The sequence below is a fragment of the Callospermophilus lateralis genome, chromosome 7 (assembly GCF_048772815.1).
Source record: "Callospermophilus lateralis isolate mCalLat2 chromosome 7, mCalLat2.hap1, whole genome shotgun sequence".
Classification (NCBI taxonomy): Eukaryota; Metazoa; Chordata; class Mammalia; order Rodentia; family Sciuridae; genus Callospermophilus; species Callospermophilus lateralis.
Window position 1 is genome coordinate 99,642,485 of NC_135311.1, and position 19,390 is coordinate 99,661,874.

Sequence of the window (19,390 nt, forward strand, 5' to 3'; positions counted from 1 at the left end):
GCCTTGATATCTATTAGGCATTGCCATGTACCAGGAAGTACTGCTATCTGATATTCCAGGATTCTGCAAGCCTAGGGACTGTGAGGATTCATCTTGGAGTTAGAGACATTAAAGCTACTCTTCCTGGCCAAAGGTGCAACCCTTTCCCTGCCCTGTCCTGAGACATCCTTCCCTGGGAGGAATAAAGGAGGAGGGGCTCTCCTCCTCTCTGAATCAGTTCTCTCAATCCTTTCCTCTAATAAGGTGCTCTCTTAGTCCATTTGTGCTGCTAAATCAAAATACCCAGAACTGGCTAATTTATTGAGAACAGAAATGTATTCCCTGACAGTTCTGGATACTGGCCACTCCCAAAATCAAGGTGCCAGCAGTTCAGGGTCTGGTGAAGGTCCAGCCTCTGTCTCTAAGGTGTGCCTCTTAGTGGAGTTCTCTGGAGGGGATGAACACTGTTTTCATGTGGCAGAACTACAAAGATCCAAAAGGGAACAATGCATTCCTCAAGCCGTTTTATGGGGGCCCAAATCCCCTCTATGAGGGTTTTGCCCTTGTAACTTAATCACCTCCTAAATGAAATCACATTGGCAGTTAAGTTTCAACACATGAATTTGGGGAGACACATTCAGAGCACACCAGGGGGCTGCTTATTCTGTCTCATCTGGATACTTGAGGTTGGGTATGGTGTGGTGGCAGCATATGCTATTTTACTCAAATGCAGTCAACAACACCAATTTCAAAGTCAAATTTTCCTAGGTTCAACATTTGACTTGTCCTCTCATTTACTACCTAAATGAGGGAAAGCCGTCTCACTTCTCCTTGAGTGCCTGCTGTATGCTAGGTCCCATTCTCAGAACCAGGTATGCACAAGTGAGTTTTCCCTGGACAAAGTTCCCCTGGACAAAGACAGAAAAATCAACCAATGACTTTGTGATATGCCAGATAGTAATAAGTGCCAGGAAGAAAATGAGTGAGATGCAGTTTGACATGAAGAGGGTTCTCTGTTGGCTAAGGGATTCAGAGAGCATGACACTGAAGGGAAACAGAAATTACCTGTGGGATTCCAAAGATGTACATTGACCATTCCACCATGTTCCTTAAGAGTATCCACAGGGAATTCAAAATCCAACAGCACAATGAGCAATCTAGAGACCATTGGATTAAAGATGTGATATGTGGGGGGTGAACAAAGTGCTTTACTTTGAAAGTAAACCATAGGCTTACCAACTAGAGGGTAGCTATTAGTCCTGGGGCTGGAAGAGGAACACTAGATTGGAGAGATCTGGTTTTTCTAGAAAGAACATAATAATTATTGCTCCCAGAACAAAGTTTGGAGGGCTGAGTTATGGTCTCAGCGTTTCCCCTAATTCTCTGTGCTATCTCAGGACTACCCACCACCTTTGGGAACATTGATTTCTCATCCGTGGTTGGAAAACTTTGTTTTAAGGTTTTTCTCTGACTCTAATGTTTATGTGTCAGTCAGTGAGTAACATGTGTTTGAGAATTAGTGGGCAACTGATGCCAGATGAATTTCCTACTAGTAGGTATCCAAGCTGGGATTGGACTAAAGTTTTCATGGATATTCATTTATTACTAGAAGAAATTCATTGTTGTTAAATTGGATAGTGTACCCTGGTACACCATGCTAGTTACTTTACAAAAAAATGTTTAATTCTCTTAACAATGCAAAAAAAGTACTTACACTTAAGGAAGTGGAACTCATAAGCTAAGTAATTGTCCAGGATTACATAGAACCAAGAGTATAATAAAATATTCTGAGTGCACAGAATATTTTTCAACACCCAAAGTGAAGATAAGCAGACAAATTCAAGAGGATGTGCCTCTTTCAGGTCTCTCCACCACTACGCATTCCCAGAACCTGGTCCTGAGAATGTACTGTCCTGTGAACAGCACAAACTACTATTATCTCCTGGGAACAGAAGTCAATGTGATTTTAGACTTTGCTACTTCTAAAAGCCCAGTGCTGTAACTGCTGAGAGGTGGGCTTAATCATACAGTCTGTTGACTCAAACATGATGGAATGGAGAGATTCAAGACATTAATGGAGAGTCTGTAACAGCCCTTGGCGTAGACCCTAGAAATGCCTTTACTCTCCTGGTATGCCCTCGTATGAAGCCTGTACTTACCTGGGCCACAGAGTCTAATTTATTATAAAAGCAACCATCCTTACTCATCACATGAATCTTATCAGCTTTGGGAGTTGGTCTCCAGATAGTTCATATTCATTTAACAATTATTTCCTAAGCATCTTCTATCCTCCAGGGACTGTTGTAAGCAATAGGGATAGAATATAAGCAAAGTAACATTCCTACTTTTTGTGACATTTGCCTTCTTGACAGCTATAGAGATAGATATATATACATGCACATGTGCACACACATACACACACACATACATCAGTTTATAAAAAGTTTGGGGAAGTATGGAAATAGATGTTTTGAACAATGGAAGGCATTTGGTGTTTTGCTTGAAAGTACAGAAATGGTAGGGGAAAAAATAATAGAAAATGCAAAATGTCTTTGGATAAAAATTGCAAGCAGTAGGTGATGATCATGTTTTTCCAAACAAAAATAAAACATACAGTCTAGCATCTTTCCTTTTATTTTCTTTCTAATCTGTAGGATTGATTTCATACAAAAGTCTTTTCCAGAAGTACAAAAATAAAATCACATTTAGGCATATATCTAGTGACTCACCTTTATTGAAAAGATTAAATCCATATCCACCATACAATCCAGTGAAAATATCATTATGAGGTCCATATTGTGTATTGTTGGGGATCCCTAACTCAGAACTAAGTATGTGGGCACACAGTAGGCATTCTCTAAATCTTGGTTAGAGTGAATGTTCAAGTATGTATTTATACCGTGTTGGAACAGCTAAGTCAATTATTACTCTAAGACATCAAGCAGATGTGAGCACTTTGTGCACAGATCATCGCAGGGCAGAGGGAAAGGGTGTGCATGATTGGTGGCACTGGTTGATGGTCTCTGACGTGCCTTGGGGACCAGAGGGAATTTTCAAATGAAAGCATAAAGGTAAAAACCATGTCCTTCCTTTCAACAGGGCGTTGTTGCTGGCGCTCGTTCCAAAGGAGAACACAAACAGAAAATCTTTTTAACCATCTCCTTTGGAGGGATCAAAATCTTTGATGAGAAGACAGGGGTAAGTGAAAGAATCGCCTGGCGACGTGAAATTGAGTCCATTGACAGATGTGTCCTTAAAAGCCTCTACTCTCTGGGCGGGAATATCAAACAAGCATAAAAACACATAAAGCATCTGACAAACTTGATCAACTGTGATCGTCCATCAAAGCAAGTCTCTTTGCTGACTTGGCCACAGTGTGACTGCACCGTGATTGTTACAGTGTGATTGTGATAAAAGTGTCACACCATGCTGGTAATCTTAGGAGAGATTGATAAGCTTTGAAGAGCGGTGGTAATATGACAGTTTAAGTTAAATTTCTTTGTGTGTTGGCAACTTTGATGACATGCATCCTACAGGGAGACACATTGTAGGTCTTTGGACTGGTCAAAGCATCCAGGCTCTCTTGAGTTTAACCTCCAGTACCTTACAATTGCTGTAATCAAAAAGAATAAATAGAGTTCTCCGTCTTAAAAATAAAATCTATTACCGCCAACCAGGAAATGTAAGGGTTGATATGTTTCTTGAACCCACCAAAGAAGTGGTTTGTGTTTTCATCAACCTTACAGTTGCAATTAACTCCTAGATTCATCCCCGGAGCTTGCCTGACACCGTCAATCTCGTTCATGGATGGTAGGGAAAAACAGAAAAACATTCTGTGATCTGTTGTACTGAGAAAGTGACACTCCGATGGGTTTTTAGTCTTTAATTCATTCAGTATTATGCAGCTTAGAAAACACCTCCATGTATATCACCTCCTTTGAACTTCCCAAAGATAATTTATCAAGCACTTTATAAATAATGCTCCACCAACTGAGTTATTTGACCATGGTCATTTTGCAGTTTTTGCTTCTCTTCCTTATTCTGACTAATAACATGAGAGTGGTCAGGTAATCATTTAAAAGTGAATTTTTTTTTTTTTTAAGAAAGAACAGAACTATAGAAAAATTGCTTCTAAACAACTAGTAATAGAGCAGATATTGGCTGTAACATTATTCCTAATAACAAAATGATAAAAGCAACCCCAGTGTCCAGTGACAGAGGAATAAACAAAGGGTCACATCTAGATAGAATGCAATCTAAGAGAGAAGGAAATTCCAGCACATTCTTCAACCTGTGATACTCGAAGGCAGTGTGCTGAGCAAAGTAAGCTACAACAAAAAGGCAAGTCCTGTGTGATCCCACTTGTATGAGGTACCCAGAGTGTGGAGCTTGTGGAGATAGAAAGTGGAATGATAATTTCCAGGAAAAGGAAGGATGGGGAGCTATTGCTTGATAGACATGGGTTTTTGGTTGGGGAAGATGAAAATGTTCTGGAGGTGGATGGTGGTGACAGCTGCAAAAAAACTGTGAATACATTTAATGCCACTGAGCCAGACACTGCGAATAGTTTCTACGATAAGTTTTATGTATCTGTACTTTACCATGGTATAAAATAATGGAACCCAGTTTTTGAATACCTTCTATAGTGGTCTTTTAACATGTATTATCCAGTTTTGTATTCAAAACAGTCCTGTGAGATGATAATAATAATAGCTCCTGTGTTCATCCACTTTTCTGTGGCCATAATGAAACACCTGAGGCAGGCTGACTTCATAAAGAAAATAGATGTATGCAGCTCACAGTTCTAGAGGTTCAAAGACATAGCCCCCAGCTTGACTCTGGTAAGGACCTCAGGCCTGATGGCATACCAGTAGTTGCAAGCAGATGAGAAAGAAGAAGAGATCACATCTTGAAAGTGGAAGCCAGGGGGAGACTGGGATCCCTCAGTCCCCTCACTCCCCTAATTGAGCAAAGGACCTACCATTATGCCACACCTCCTTAAAGGCTCCAAACCATGTTTCAACATTGCAGTACTAAAGCCTGTGAACCCCTGGGGGACACACTCAAACATAACCCACCATAGCAGCTACTTCATCAAGTGTACATTAAGTGCCCGGCATTACCCTAAGTTCTATATAAGTACTCTTCACAAGCACCCAAGGGAGAGATGCTATCATTGTCCCTGCATTATAGTTGGAAGACACCCAGAGCAGAAACATGACATGACCTGCTGAAAATAAGCAGTGCCAGAGATAGGCTTAGAACCCAGGTAACTTGGCTCAAGGAACCTTTTGCTTATCCATGTTGCCTGTTATCTATCTTAGATAAGTGACTTCCTACAGTTCCCCTGGGATTTGTTTATCAACATGTCCGAGACAGGAGCACAGTGTGCCACACAAGGTCACTTGGGAAAGACTCAAGGGTGGCTGGAGGCAGAAGAGGGGAATGGAGGAAGCCTCAGGCCAAGGCCTTTGTTAGAGTTTCCATAGGAAAATTCAAAGTACAGCAGGATGATAGCTGAGGACTGGTTAGTTGGAACACTTCTTTCTGGTGCTGAGCTATAGGGGTGGACCCCAGTTGCCTAGTACCTGCTCTGGGGAGATTAAGGCAGAAGACGATCACCTCTGTCTGCCTCTGGATAGGTAAATTTGCCTGCCAAAGACTTGCTCCTGGCTGGGCCTTGGCTATGTCTAAGAATTGACCAGCCCTAGGGGGCAGTGCCTCCCCAGCCAGAAATGCATTTCAAAATGCCAAAACATCATAATATTCAGAAAATTTTAAACTATTTACAACAACCTCACGCCCAGGAGGCAGAACAGAGATTTATTCTCAGATTAGCATGAATCAAAAATCAATGCAGTTTACCTCCATACCATGGGGAAAGGTGGGCCTGTCCATACAGGCCTTGGTAGAGGGAGTTTAGATTGGGGCACAAGCATGGGTAGGAAATGGGCTTGGATTTAGCAGGATTAAGAGTTTAGCAAAAGCTTCTCCTCCCCTCATCAATGTACCCAGCATTGTTGCAAGATGAGTTTTTGTCTTTTCCTGGAAAGATTGTATTTTGGAGACCCGCACTCGTTTTTGTTTTTGTTTTTTTTTAATTTTTTTTTTTTTTTTTTAGAGAGAGAGAGAGAGAATTTTAATATTTATTTTTTTTTTTTAGCTTTCGGCAAACACAACATTTTTGTTTGTATTGAGGATCGAACCCGGGCCGCACGCATGCCAGGCGAGTGCGCCACCGCTTGAGCCACATCCCTAGCCCCCTGTGCTCGTTTTTTTGTTGGCTTGTCTGTTGGTTTAAGTTGTGATGGGTAGAATGCCTTTATTTTATTTATTTATTTTTATATGGTGCTGAGGATCAAACCCAGTGCCTTACACGTGCTGGCAAGCACTCCACCACTGAGCCACCACCCCAGTTCCCTGCGCTCAGTTTTTAACCTCACATTTTAGAAAAGATATTGGCAAGTGTGATGAGGAGGACCAGGTCAGTTGGGGAACTGAAAACTCTGCTGGGCCAAGTCTTCCAGACACAGACATGTCCTCCCAGGGTCCTGAAGTATGCCAGAGGTCAACTTGGAACTTGTACAAACTTGGAGAACACTGCTGGTCCTTTAGTGTCCTTTATGGGAGCCCAGCACCGTGGACCAAGCCCAACTGAGAGATACTTTCACAGTGATTTATGTGTCCCAATGTTATGATATTATCTCTAGGCCATTCTCATTCCCAGCCCTGTCCATCACTGGGACGACAGGGACAGAAGCAGGGGTGCGGGGTATCTGGCATTTTATCTTGTTTTGGGAACCTCTTTCACACTTCGATATTTTACCCTATCCCCATCCATCAAATAGGCTCTTCCCAGATAATTAAAATTTTAATGTCTGGATTTTTACTAATGAGGAGTCGTCTGCATTCTGTACCTTTATGTACTTCCTCTCTCAGAGGTGGCTAAACTGCCCCCCCACCACCACAACACACACACACACAAAAGATACCATCAAACCTTGAAGCACAATTTCTGAGGCCTTAGCTGGACACAAAGAAAACAACAGTAAAATCATCATTTCAGCCCAAAGCCATTTGGCTTTGTGAAGAAAATGTCAGATCCCTAGTGGAGAATCAGGAAGGAGGCAGTTAAATGTTTTCTGTCTGGCTTAGCCTCCTCCAGTTCTGTTTGATTAACATCCGGCCTCTGTAGCATGGAGCTTCTGCAACCTGAGCTTGTTAATATGCCTCAGCACAAGTCCCAGGAAGACGGTCAAAAGGACTGAATTTGTTTACATCTCAAGAACAGACGATGAGACTCCAGAGTATCTGATACAAGGACCCAACTTGTTCCTTATGATCAGAGAATGAAATTTTGAACCAGTTGCAACCAGGACTTGTTGATAGAAGTTTCTAGAAAACGGTTTCAGTTTGTCAGTAAAATGACTCTTCTGGCAGGCAGACCTGAGTCAAATAGATCTGAGTTCACTGGCGCTGGGGGTAGCCAAGCCATAAGAGACCCATAGTACATTGTTGAAGGGAGTAGGTAGAGGATGCGGTGATGAGCAAAGTCACATCCAAACTGACTTCTGAGATGAGTTTTAGGATTCTGTTTCTCCCTTAAAATAGTACCTATTGATGTTTTTTATTTGAAAAACCTCTAGGAGATTATGAGCAGAAACAGTTTACTGAACCTTTGTCCTTACCCAGCAGGGGACTGACTGAACTGTGCAGCATAGGAATCTCAGTGAAGTATTTTGCTCTCCATATCAAAGAAATGGAAAACTGGGCCTTTGTCATATGGAATGACAAACCTTAGTTGTTTATCTGGTCTAAGGTATTTTTTTTTTTTTTTTTTTTTTTTTTTTTGGCTCAAGCTTGATTGCATTTAAAAAAAAAAAAGAAAAAACTAGGAAAGAAACATTTTCAGAACGTGACAATAGCTAGAATTTTTAAATCCAAAAGCTGTCAAAAATGTTTTGATCCCAATTAAAGAGACCCTTTGCAGCAATTTACACCCTGTCTTGAATTTCAAAGAACTCCTGATCCCAATCCTTATATGAGTAAATCTTATTTTGTTATTAGCATGTTGCCAGGAATAAATCAATACTGAAAGCTGTTTATATTTGCAGATAGACTAGGCATTGCTGGTCTATCAAAGGAATCAGTGAGAAAGCAGAAAATGTCACACATAACCTTTTGGTTATTAGTAATCACAGGAACAGAAGCAGATCAGGAGTAGATAAAATACCCAGACCAATGGATCTCAAGGCACAAGTGATGTCCTTTTTATTTTACAGATGAGGAAACTGAGGCTCTGGGTGTGACCCTGGCCTGGCTGTAGACCCAAGACACACCACCCAAGTTGAAGACCCATATCTTTCCAGTGAACCTCATTGATTTCATTCACTTTCCACTTAAAATTTTTTTCCTTAGAATTATTACAATTTTATGCCATAAAAATTAACAATTGGACAGGCACCCTAAGATAAGTCTCTTACAATGGAGGGCAGCAGTCTGCATCAGCTTTTTGAGATGTTACCACATCCTTCTTGCCACAATCTCACGCGACTTTTGCTTGTTCACACTGCGAATCCATGGCAGAACTGGGCTTCAATCCCACACAGTCGGGTCCAGAGTCCCTGGTACTAGTAAGGAGTCACCAATAATAACATGCCAGATTTTGTAAGTGATTTCCTTTAACATACATAGTGAGGCCAGATCAGTGTCATCTTGGGCTGTTACTGTTGCTCCCTCTCCTTCCCATGAGGGTTCTCTGGTGAAGATGGACAGGTGGAGTGACCTGTGGCATCCCGTCATGCTTGTCTCGGGTGGATGCCATGTTGACGGGGTAGCCCTCAGATGATTACATGGTAGCACTCTGGGTTTCTGTCTGTGTGCAGCTCTGCTTCCTGGGGATTTAAAGATGAATAAGATGTGGCCCTTGTCCCGGAGGCATTCATAGTCTTGTGTCTCAGAGTGAACTGAGAGTGGCCAAGGCTCCCATGTGAGCAGAATTGTCCATGCTCAGTGATTGAGGCCTCACTTTAGTCTAGAACATTCCTGAGGGTTTTCATGGAAAAGGGCACCCTGGCTTGGCTCTAGAGGGGTGGCTTGGGAAACATCAGGTAGGTAAGTCAGGAAAGAGAGCACAGTATTTCTGAAGGCAGGATGTCTAACAGAGAAAGATGCATGTGGTATTTCCTTCTTTCCTCCAGGAAATATTTATTGAGTGCCTCTGTAACCACACAGATGAATAAGGCCTATCTCTTTGTTTATCACTGTTGTCTATCTAGTTAGCACAGCGACTCACGTGTAGCAGGTTCTCGGTAGTATTTATTGCACTGGAAATAAAATGACTTAGAGATGAAGAACCAGCAAATGTTCACAGAATCCCAAGGGCACAGCACATGAGGGGTAGAAAGCCGCTGAGGAGTCAACACTGTCCCCCAAAAGAGACGGGCAGTTGTGTTTTCCATGCAATGGCCATACTTGCATTTTAGGACTGATTTGGTAATTTATTCCTCAGTTAAAACCAGATGTCCTCTCAGTTGTGACTCATTAAAAATAGGTCTGCTCTTCCTCCAGTTCTAGCTGTGTGTTTCCAGCATGGATTGGAGAGGGCAGTCAAGGTCAAGGAAGAGAAACTGTTCTCAGAGAGGGAGACAGGAAGAGAGGAGCTGTAGAACCAGGAGTAGGGCCCTGGTGGCTCTGGGATGTTCCAGTGTCATGAGACTTTCCATGACTGGGGCTAATGATGGGCCTGGAAACGTGGCTGTATGGTTCGTGGCCAGTGGCTTTCCTGGATTGGTATCATTTGACACCTAATAATTCTTGGAAGTTTTTATTATCCCCATTTTACAGGTGTCAACTGGGGTACCTGTGGCTAAGTGACTTGTCCAAAGTTACTCTTTGTAGCAGAAATAGAATTCAAATTTAAACTTAATAATTCTTGTGCTCAGTTCCTTTCTTTTATTCCAGAGATTCTCCACGTGGCTCATTCTGCTACCTGGGGAGTGTTTAAGAAACTCACATAGTCATGTTTGGTGAGCAGAGGCATTTTTGGTGACTTTCGGTGAGGGGGCATGATGCAGGAATTCAGTTGATAGGGGTCAAGGTTGCTGGGGGCCAAGGCTGCTGGACATTCCACAATGCTCAGGACAGACTTCCACCTCAACAGGTTCTTTCCTGAGCTCTGTGACTTCCAAATTGTTCACCAGACATTCATAGAGTTGAAAACCCCGTGATTACTTGAATCTAATATCTAGCCCTATGTTTTATATTTAAAAATATATTTTTACACTATATTTGTGACATGGAAATTTTTTAGAAATGCAATTAAACCAAGAGAAAGACGTGTTCTGTTGGGATCTTGTCAAGGTTGTTCATACTTTTGGAAAAGCCAAACATTCCGATACTCTTTGTGTTTGAGTGGCCAAGGTGGCCCTGCTCTGTCAGCTTCATGGGTGGCTGTGGCTTTTGCTGTGATTCTGCTTGTTTGGTCTTTGTTTAGTAATGTCACATAGAAACAAAGGAGTGTCATCACTATTGATTTAAATCCTCTCTTAATCCCAAGTTTATTCACTGGGAGATACAAAAATATGACTATGTCATTATCTTCCTCTATTAAAGTTGTAATTAAGCATTTATGCATAGAAATTCACATTTTTAGGGGCTGGGGATACAGCTCAGTTGGTAGAGTGCTTGCCTTGCATGCCCAAGGCCCTGGGTTCATTACCTAGCACCACTAAAAAAAAAAAAAAAAGAAAAGAAAAGAAAAGAAATTCACATTTTTAGGTCAGAAACCATCTTTTATTTCTCCTGTATGTTTTAATTAGGATAATTTGATTTGTGTGTAGCTATATTAAACTTCATGTATATAGGTAGACTATCTGATTGTTTCCAGACAATGAAAGAAGGAACTGGAGTAAGGCTTGATGAATGACAATATTTGTTATGGAAAGGGAGTTTGAGGTCAGATAAGGTTGGCTGAGAACTTGTCCAGACCATGCTACCATTTTAGTTAATTTGTTCATTCATTCATTCATGAGTGGTTGTGTTGTGTGTGTGTGTGTGTGTGTGTGTGTATACATGACAGTAGAGTGTATTTTGACATATCATGCATACATGGAGTACAGCTTCCCATTCTTGTGGTTGTACATGAGGTTGAATTACACTGGTTGTGCGTCCATATATGAACATAGGAAAGTTATGTCAGATTCAAACTGTCTTTCCTATTCCCATCCTCCTCTCTTCCCTTCATTCTCCTTTGTCTAATCCAGTGAACTTCTGTTCTCTCTGTCCTCTTATGGTGTGTCAGCATCCACATATCAGAGAGAACATTCGGCCTTTGGTTTTTTGGAATTGGTTTATTTCACTTAGCATGATATTCTCCAACTCCATCCACTTATAGGCAAATGCCACGTTCTTATTTAATGCTAAATAGTATTCCTTTGTGTACATATACCACGTTTCATCTGTTGAAGGGCACCTAGGCTGGTTCCATAATTTAGCTATTGTGAATTGAGGTGCTATAATCATTGATATGGCTGCATCACTGTAATATGCTGATTTTAAGTCCTTTGGGTATAAACCAAGGAGTGGGATAGCTGAGTCAAATGGTGGTTACATTCCAAATTTTCTGAGGAATCTCCACACCGCTTTCCAGAATGGTTGCACCAATTTACATTCATGAGTTTTTGCTAAGCCCAAGGGACATTCAACTTGGTGGACAAGGACAAGCCAGCCTGAAAACTTTCCATCAACGAGGAGGTGGTCTAGGAGTTGTACAACTCATCAGAATGTGATAAGAGAAAGGTATAAAATTAGCATGAGAGATCAGAAGAAGAAATAGTTTTTCCATATGAAAATAAAAACAGAATGATTTAGGAAGAAGGATCAGCAGGGTCTGAAGTTTAAAAAAAAAAAAAAAAAGGAGGGAGAGTGTCCAGGAAGAGTTTTCATTAAAGTCTCAATGTGGAAAGATCATGATGGGGTAAGTACAGGGCAGAAGGTGGCCTTTGGTAGTTCTGGAGGAGAGGGTGTGAGATTCGTCTCAGTGAAAAGTGAACTGAGAAAGTGGATAAGACCAGATCTTGGACTTTCAGACCAACAATTCTGATTGAATTGTCTTCTGCAGCCATGGTTATTATTCTGTGTCCACTCTGGCCCCAAAGCTGCACTTGTTATACACACAGGTAGTGAGTGCAAGGCCACTCAGCTCATACGATGCTTTTGTGTAAATCGGGAAAAGGTACCTTTTTTCACATTCATTCCCACTTACTAGGAAACTGTTGCAATAAATATATAGAGTTTTGATACTAGACTGACTTGTTCTCCCTTGGAGATGTGTGGTGCACACCCTGCCCAGCCATTCGTAGGGATCTGAGGATATTGTCCATGGATAACAGAAATTTAGGACTCCCATTTTGCTGCTTTCTGCACTGCACGTACCATGCTCTGTCCAGCCTCTGTGTGTGTTCAGGATGACCACTCCACCCTGGATATCTTTTGTCTTCTTCAACTAATGATCATCTCACCATCTTTCAGAGTCCAGTGATAACAGTAATAAAAACAGCAGCCACACAGAAACATTGCCATTTATCAAGCCTTTAATCCAGGCCAGGTGCTTTATGAAACTAAGTTCTTTAAGCACTTCATCCTCCAGGCAGGATTCAAATTGGGTCTGCCTGAACCCATAGCCTGCTCTTCATTAATATAGCCCTAGAACCAGAGGTGGGAGATGAGAGAATGTAGGAACACAGATTCAAGATGTGCATTTCCTTAGGTCAGCAATGACTAGCTGTGTGAGTAGAAAGCAGTGTTTCTTTTCCAAATTATAATTTTCAAATTGACAAATGCAGTTTATATATGTTTACTACCTACAACATGGTGTGTTATGTATACATTATAGAGTCATGTCAACATTTAAAATCTACCATCAGAAATTTTCAAATGTACAATGCATTGTTATAGGAATGAGAGGACATTCTCTGTATCGCCTGCTGTGGTTCAGTATTGAGTCTGAGAAGTGAACTGACAATAGATAAATGAGCAGGAGGGAAGATATACAGATGTATTGTGTGCACTTGGGCACTGCTACAAGGTGGGCACCCGATGACCAGTGACATTTAGAAACCTATAGGCCCTTTGTCATAAGATGGAGGGAGTGGGGACTACGGGCAATTCTAAAGGCAGATAAAATAAAGGATTTTTAAAAGAAAGGATCCAATGAACAGACAGTGGCCTGAGGCAGAGTTTGACTTCCAATCTCTTCCTTGCTCTGAGTCTAATCTTCTTCCTTGATGAAGTGACAGGGAGAAGACAGGCCATGGTGTTCTCCTTTGGGGGATCCAGTCTTCAGGTAGATCGGGGAACTTCAGAGCCCCGCCTCTTCAGCTTCTAGTGATTCTCACACCCTCAGATGTGCAGCACTCCAAGGCACCATGTTTGAGAGTGACATTCTCTAGAGTCACCATGTTGTACAATCTCTCTCTTGAGATTTCCTGTTTAGGTGGAGCCTCGTGTGCTCTAGCTAACATTGCCCCATTTCTCCTAACTCACTTGGTCCTCAGTAATCACCATGGTAGTTCCTGCCTCTGTGGCTTTGACCTCTTTAGATCCCACATACCAACGTGATCATGTAGCCGGCTTACTAACTTCTCACAGCATAATATCCCCCAGGCCCACCCATGTTGTTGCAAGTGACAGGACTTCCTTCCTTCGTGTGTGTGTTGTTTTTTTTAAGGTTGAATTGCATTCTTTTATGAATACTACATTTTCTTTTCTATTAATCCATTGATAGACACTGAGGTTGATTCCATATCTTGCTCTTGTGAGTTATGCTAGCTTGGACACAAAGGGCAGTGTGTCACCTCTTTGATAACACTGATTTCATTTTCTGTGGATGCAGTATAGATCCAACTAGTGGGATCACTGGATCATATGATAGTTCAAGGCAATTTTCTTAATGTCTTTATGCCTTTGCTACTCATCTGTAAGATGGTGGTGATAAAAATATTGATATCTTAGGGTTGGTAAAAGATTAATAGAGTCCTATAAAAATTAGTGCCTAGCATAAGAAAAACTTGTTAAATAATACTGAGATGTTAAATAATACTACATTACTAGCTACATTGGTCTATCTCCTGTGTAGTCTTCCTGGTCCCTCTAAACAGAAGTGGTTTCATAATGCCCCTACAGCACCCTCTGGTTTCCTTTTTCCCAGCACACCTGGGTTGTAACGGTCAACTCAGATCAGGTCACCATCAGATCACAAGCTCCCATCTCTCCACTGTATTATCTGAAGGACCTGGTGTAGGAGGCCCTGCTATGTAACAAAAGTGCTAACTGATCATTGACAATACAGGAGAAGGCATAATGGTGGTGACAGAAGGAAAGAGAGGGCTGGAGGGAAGAAGGAAACTATGACTAGGTTAACTTGCGATGACACACCCTGTCTGGCCACACATTAGAACCTGGGATGCTGCCTGACAAGGACGCCAGGTCACCGTACAGTGAGGGCAGGAAGAAGGTTGGGCCTGACTCAGCATTATCCATTGATGGGGTACCAGGACCCTCTGGTGGGAGCTAAGAACCCAAAGAGAAGTGAGGCTTCACAGCAAACTATTTGCAAAAGTCTGTAATGGAGCATCACCCTGGAGAGGTCTCAATCCTTCTCTAATGTTCCCAAGGCAGGAAGTAGGAAGCATCTTCTGGTTCCACGTCTTCTATATTTTATCTTTCTTTTTACAATCTTTCCTCTCCATGCCATCCCTGTATGCCTGGCTAATCCTCCTCAATGTTCCGGGCTTTCATATGCCCCAGAGCTGCCTGAGATCTACTGATCCAAACCGCTAAGGAGAAAAATTTGGTCTCTGTATGTTTAGTGTTTTGTTGGATGATATTGCATTTTAACTTATTACAAAAAAAAAAAAGTTTATTGCCACAAATCAACACTAGTCTGTTTAGAAATTGACAATGTTGGGAAGATTGCCTCTGTGAGATACTTTCCAGAACAGTATGAAACTCATTACTGAGGAGAAAGGATGTTCATAATACCCTGGAAGGAGAGCCCATGAGAACTTCAAAAGCATCCTTGGTAAACACAGAAATATCAGCTCTTCCTACCAGTCCTAGTCTTCAAAGAGGGAGGAGATCATATTTGCTGTGCCAGCTGCTTTTACATGCTGGATCACATTTGTTTCACTCTTTTAAGACCTCAACTAAGAGGGTATTATGTCCATTAAACAGATGTGGAAACTGAGACCAGAGAAGTTCAGCAACTTACGCAAGAACAAACATGCTGCAAGTCGGGAGTTGAAAACTGCCCCAGCATGCTGTATGCAAAGTCCATGTTCTTTCCAACTCCAGGTTGGAAATTTCCAGGTTGGCATCTCTACCCTTCAAGGAAATGCTTAAGGCCTCCTGCAAGCAAGTGATCCATTGTCTGTTCAGGAAAGGAAGTACCTGGTCACTCTAGACCCCAAACTCCTCCCACATCATGGTCCCACTCCTCTAGGTGGTCATCATGCAGATGGGCCCTAGAACCCAAGCTTATCAGCTACTATTTGGGCCTCTGAAGAGGCATATAAACCACGAGTCTCTGTCATTGGGGCCTCTATTTCCTTACCTGAGAACTGAGAATCCTAGTGTTATAGTTAAAGCTTCGTCCCAGGGTTTCATAAACTGACTTCCAGACCACTGACGTATAATCGAATCAAGCCTTTATTGAAGCACATCGGTGGCGGCTGACCAGAACATAAAGCTGTTCCCCTGATCAGCCCCGAACAATTGCAAGGGCACTCCTTATAAGCCTGAAAACCACAAAAGGGATGTTCGGGGGTCTAGCCAATGCAAGCAAGCCAGGTTACAGAAGCGGGACAGTGCAGCCAAGCGGAGGGAAGCCTAACCAATCACAGTTAGCCCAGTCACCCCAGTTACAGAAACAGAGCCCCGTTACCCTAGTTACAAAAACAATACCCCATTAGGTAGTTTTGTGTTCTTAAAGGTTTCTATAGCAAAAGGAAAGGAACATCGTGCTCCAGTCATGACTCTTCTACTTGGCATGGTTGTTTTACAGGATGAAGTCATAAAACAAAATGGAGTCACATTTGCTCCTACTACCACACTAGGACACACTTCTTCTTAAAGGGTCAAAGAGTAGATATGTTATACAGATGTGTCTTTCCGGGTTATGCAGCTTCTGTAACAGCTTTTTAATTTTGCTGTTACACAGTCACCACACATAATATGTAAGCAAATGAACATGATATACTTGATAAGATTTGTAAAACCAAGTGGCCCACCCACACTGTCATCCACAACAATCCACAGGTTGTTGACTAAGGAGTTTGTAACTTTCTCATTCTGGTCCTGGGATGGGCTAGGGAGCCCGTTGGGGTAGTAGGAAAAAGACCAGGTGGAGAGTGCTGGCTCTTCACTTCTGAGTGCTCTTTATAAATATTGAAGCCAAATATTCATTTCTATGAAATTGTGTTATTTATTACTACATTTGTTGAGTGCTAATTGCCAGACATGTGCTAAGTGCTTCACATAAGTTTGTCTCATTGAATTCTTGCCTTATGAGTGTTAATTGCATATTATTATCCCCATTTTACAGGTGAGGCAATGAGATTTCAAGTTTTAAAGGTACTATACTTGAATTTTATTCATTTATTCCCTTAAAAATATTTATTAAGCATCTACTATGTTCCATGGAGCACTCTCAGAGATTTGGACACATTGGTGAACACAACGAGGTCTTGACCTTGTGCAGTTTGCCTTTAATGTTGAGAGACAGGAAAGAAACAATAGATGTACATAAATAATATAGTCTGCTAGAAAGTAATCCGTGCTATGGAAAAGGAAAAAGCCAGGCAAGGTCAGGACGTTTTTCCCACTGTATTTTCTTTGTCCTCATGAAAGGGCCCATGACATGTGTGTATTGTAAATCACAAATATTAACGTGCTCTGGGAGCTTCCTGTAGCTTCAAGGGTCAACTGAGTAATGGAGAAAGACACTTCTGAAAATTATCGTCCAAATTCCAGAGGCCATTATACTTGATAAATCAGAGTTGTCCGTTTGTATGTCTCGGCTTTTATTTAGATGGGTGATCCTTTTATTGGAGGTCTACTGTTTATTTTTCCATCTTACCGAGTTTATTTTTAATTTTAATTTAAAATTCATTTTTGCACGACCGTGCTTTGGTTATTTAACAGGTGCTTCTGTTTTTATGAGGACACTGCTCGTGGGAGCTATTTGTGTTGAGACGGTGAGACTGTTATCAGGGGGAGTACTGATAAGATGACCCTATGCTGTTCCTGGATGCCTTGCTGTGGTGGTCAAGGTGGGAAAGCATTAAGAGTTCTGATTGCAATAAGGGAGTATTCTCCTAAGAGGCAAGGGACAGCGTCAAGGTGAGAGGAGTCTGGAGCTGTCCCCATCTGGAGGCTCAGTGACCAGGGAGGAACCTGAGAGCTTTGAATGACCAGTATTGTGGGAGAAGAGCTGGAGTTACTGGTCAAACCCCCTTGAATTTGAGCCATCACTCAGTTACAGTGGTGCAGGCTGGACTGTAATGATTAAAAACAATGATGCATTCGTAGAGGTTGTGATGAGCCTAAGCAATGGAGAAAGACACTTCTGAATTATTATTTGCCAGATCTTATTTTAAGAGCTTTCCATATATGTCATTTCATACTTTGTGAATCACTGAACCTCTTTGCAGCTGGATATTCTCCTTTGAAGTATGAACAATGTAATTAACTAGCCAATCTCGCAGAATAGAGGTAGTATCTCTTTTTTAAAGAAGATGACATTGAGGTTCAGTACAGTAGATTGCCAAGACATCTCAGCTAGGAAGACTTTTCCTGTCCACTATAGGGTTCCCTAGTGCCCCAGTGTGCTGGCTAACACCAGGGAGCCAGGGAGTGAGCATGGTTTACACCAGTGGTTCCATGTTATGCAAAACAGATCACTGCAATGATTTTGTTTTACTTTTCAGTACTGTGCTTTTGTGCTATGGTTATTAACTACACACACACCCACACACACACACAAACACACACACACACACACACACACACACCTCTATGTAGAATTACAATGTTTCTAGGATTCAAACAGTGAGGTTAGTTTAATACCCTCACATTTTTCTTCCCTATGCCAGACACCATTACTCTCTTGGACTTTTCCCTGCTTTTCCGTTGCGTAGGCATGCCCATGCAAAGCTTGCCCCACTCTTTGAAAGGTAAGCAGAATTTTAAACAAAGAAAACCAAAAATGCCAGGCTGTGAATGACTTGAGGGCAGGCAGGTTCCATGAACCGGTCATTCTTGTATCTCTCACCCATTGGCACTTGGTTCTCTCTAAGTAGATATTTTTGGAATTGTACTGAATTCTTCATTGTAGAAGTCAAGAAGCCTCTGACTCACCTCCCTGTCCGGCTCTGTCCAGCACCTTTGGATCGTTGTGAGTGGCTTCTGTCAACTGCTGTTTCTGAGACAGAAAATGGCAGCTCCTTCCTGTGTTCCTGGGGACTTCCGTGATGCAGCCCACTTTGCCCCCCCCCCCGTCTGTCCTTTTCAAGGTTCCTATTATTTTGAGATGAATAGAAAATTCCATAAAATATGTTAAAACTTGCATAGAATGTATTGAGCCACCAGTTCTAGTGTTGTTCATAACCTTAATGCTGAGTAATTCGTTCTGTCCATTTTCCTTTCTCTTTCCCCATCCACCTACCTTGTCTTCATCCCCTCCGCCTTTCCTATTCTCCTACTTTCACATGCCCGTGGTATGAACTCATCCTTTTTCTGTTACTTTATGTATTTTCCTAAAGAAGTTGTGGAATACCTGCTACCTTAAAATATAAACTGTAACTCTCTATAAAAGAAGTATAAAATGCATGATATAAATTGAGAGAAAGGAACTTTGGGCGGGGGAACACTAACATTTATTGAGGACCTACTATGTGTCGCACACCTATATTAGTATTTCTGGAGCACAGAACCTCTGCCTGATTTTCTCCGCAGTAGGCAAGTCCCACCTCTTCCACCATCTTGTGCCCTACCTGACCCGGGAGCCCTCCCCTTCAGAAACCTCCAAATTTTGAGGCCTGGGTACCGTGTAAGCATGGTCCGGGACATGGTAAGCATGGTCAGATCCAGGAGATGAAGGGAAAAGGTCAGTCATGTAGAGCTGATGAAGTGGTGAGGGATGATCTGGGAGTGACGTGGCTTCTGTGCTATGGTCACATGCTGTGTAAATGGCATGCACTGGATTCTCAGCCACATTCATTCTCAGCCACAACATACAGACAGGTCTAACCAACCCCATTCTGCACAAGGCCATGAACATGGCAAACAGAGTGGAGGACAGAGACACTCTGGCACTGAGAACAGAAGCCAATGGCTTCCCAGTATTGGTTCA

The 19,390-nt window shown here is 42.0% G+C and overlaps 1 protein-coding gene across 3 annotated transcripts in view; it reads left to right on the plus strand.

Moving 5' to 3' along the window:
• The window catches only part of Dab1 (DAB adaptor protein 1), a 270,306-nt gene that overhangs the window by 144,404 nt on the left and 106,512 nt on the right, over positions 1-19,390 (plus strand). For all 3 annotated transcript variants that reach the window (XM_076862388.2, XM_076862389.2, XM_076862390.2), the window contains exon 3: positions 3,079-3,177. In XM_076862388.2, coding sequence (XP_076718503.1) covers positions 3,079-3,177 — 99 coding nt within the window. The remainder of the gene's footprint in view (positions 1-3,078; positions 3,178-19,390) is intronic.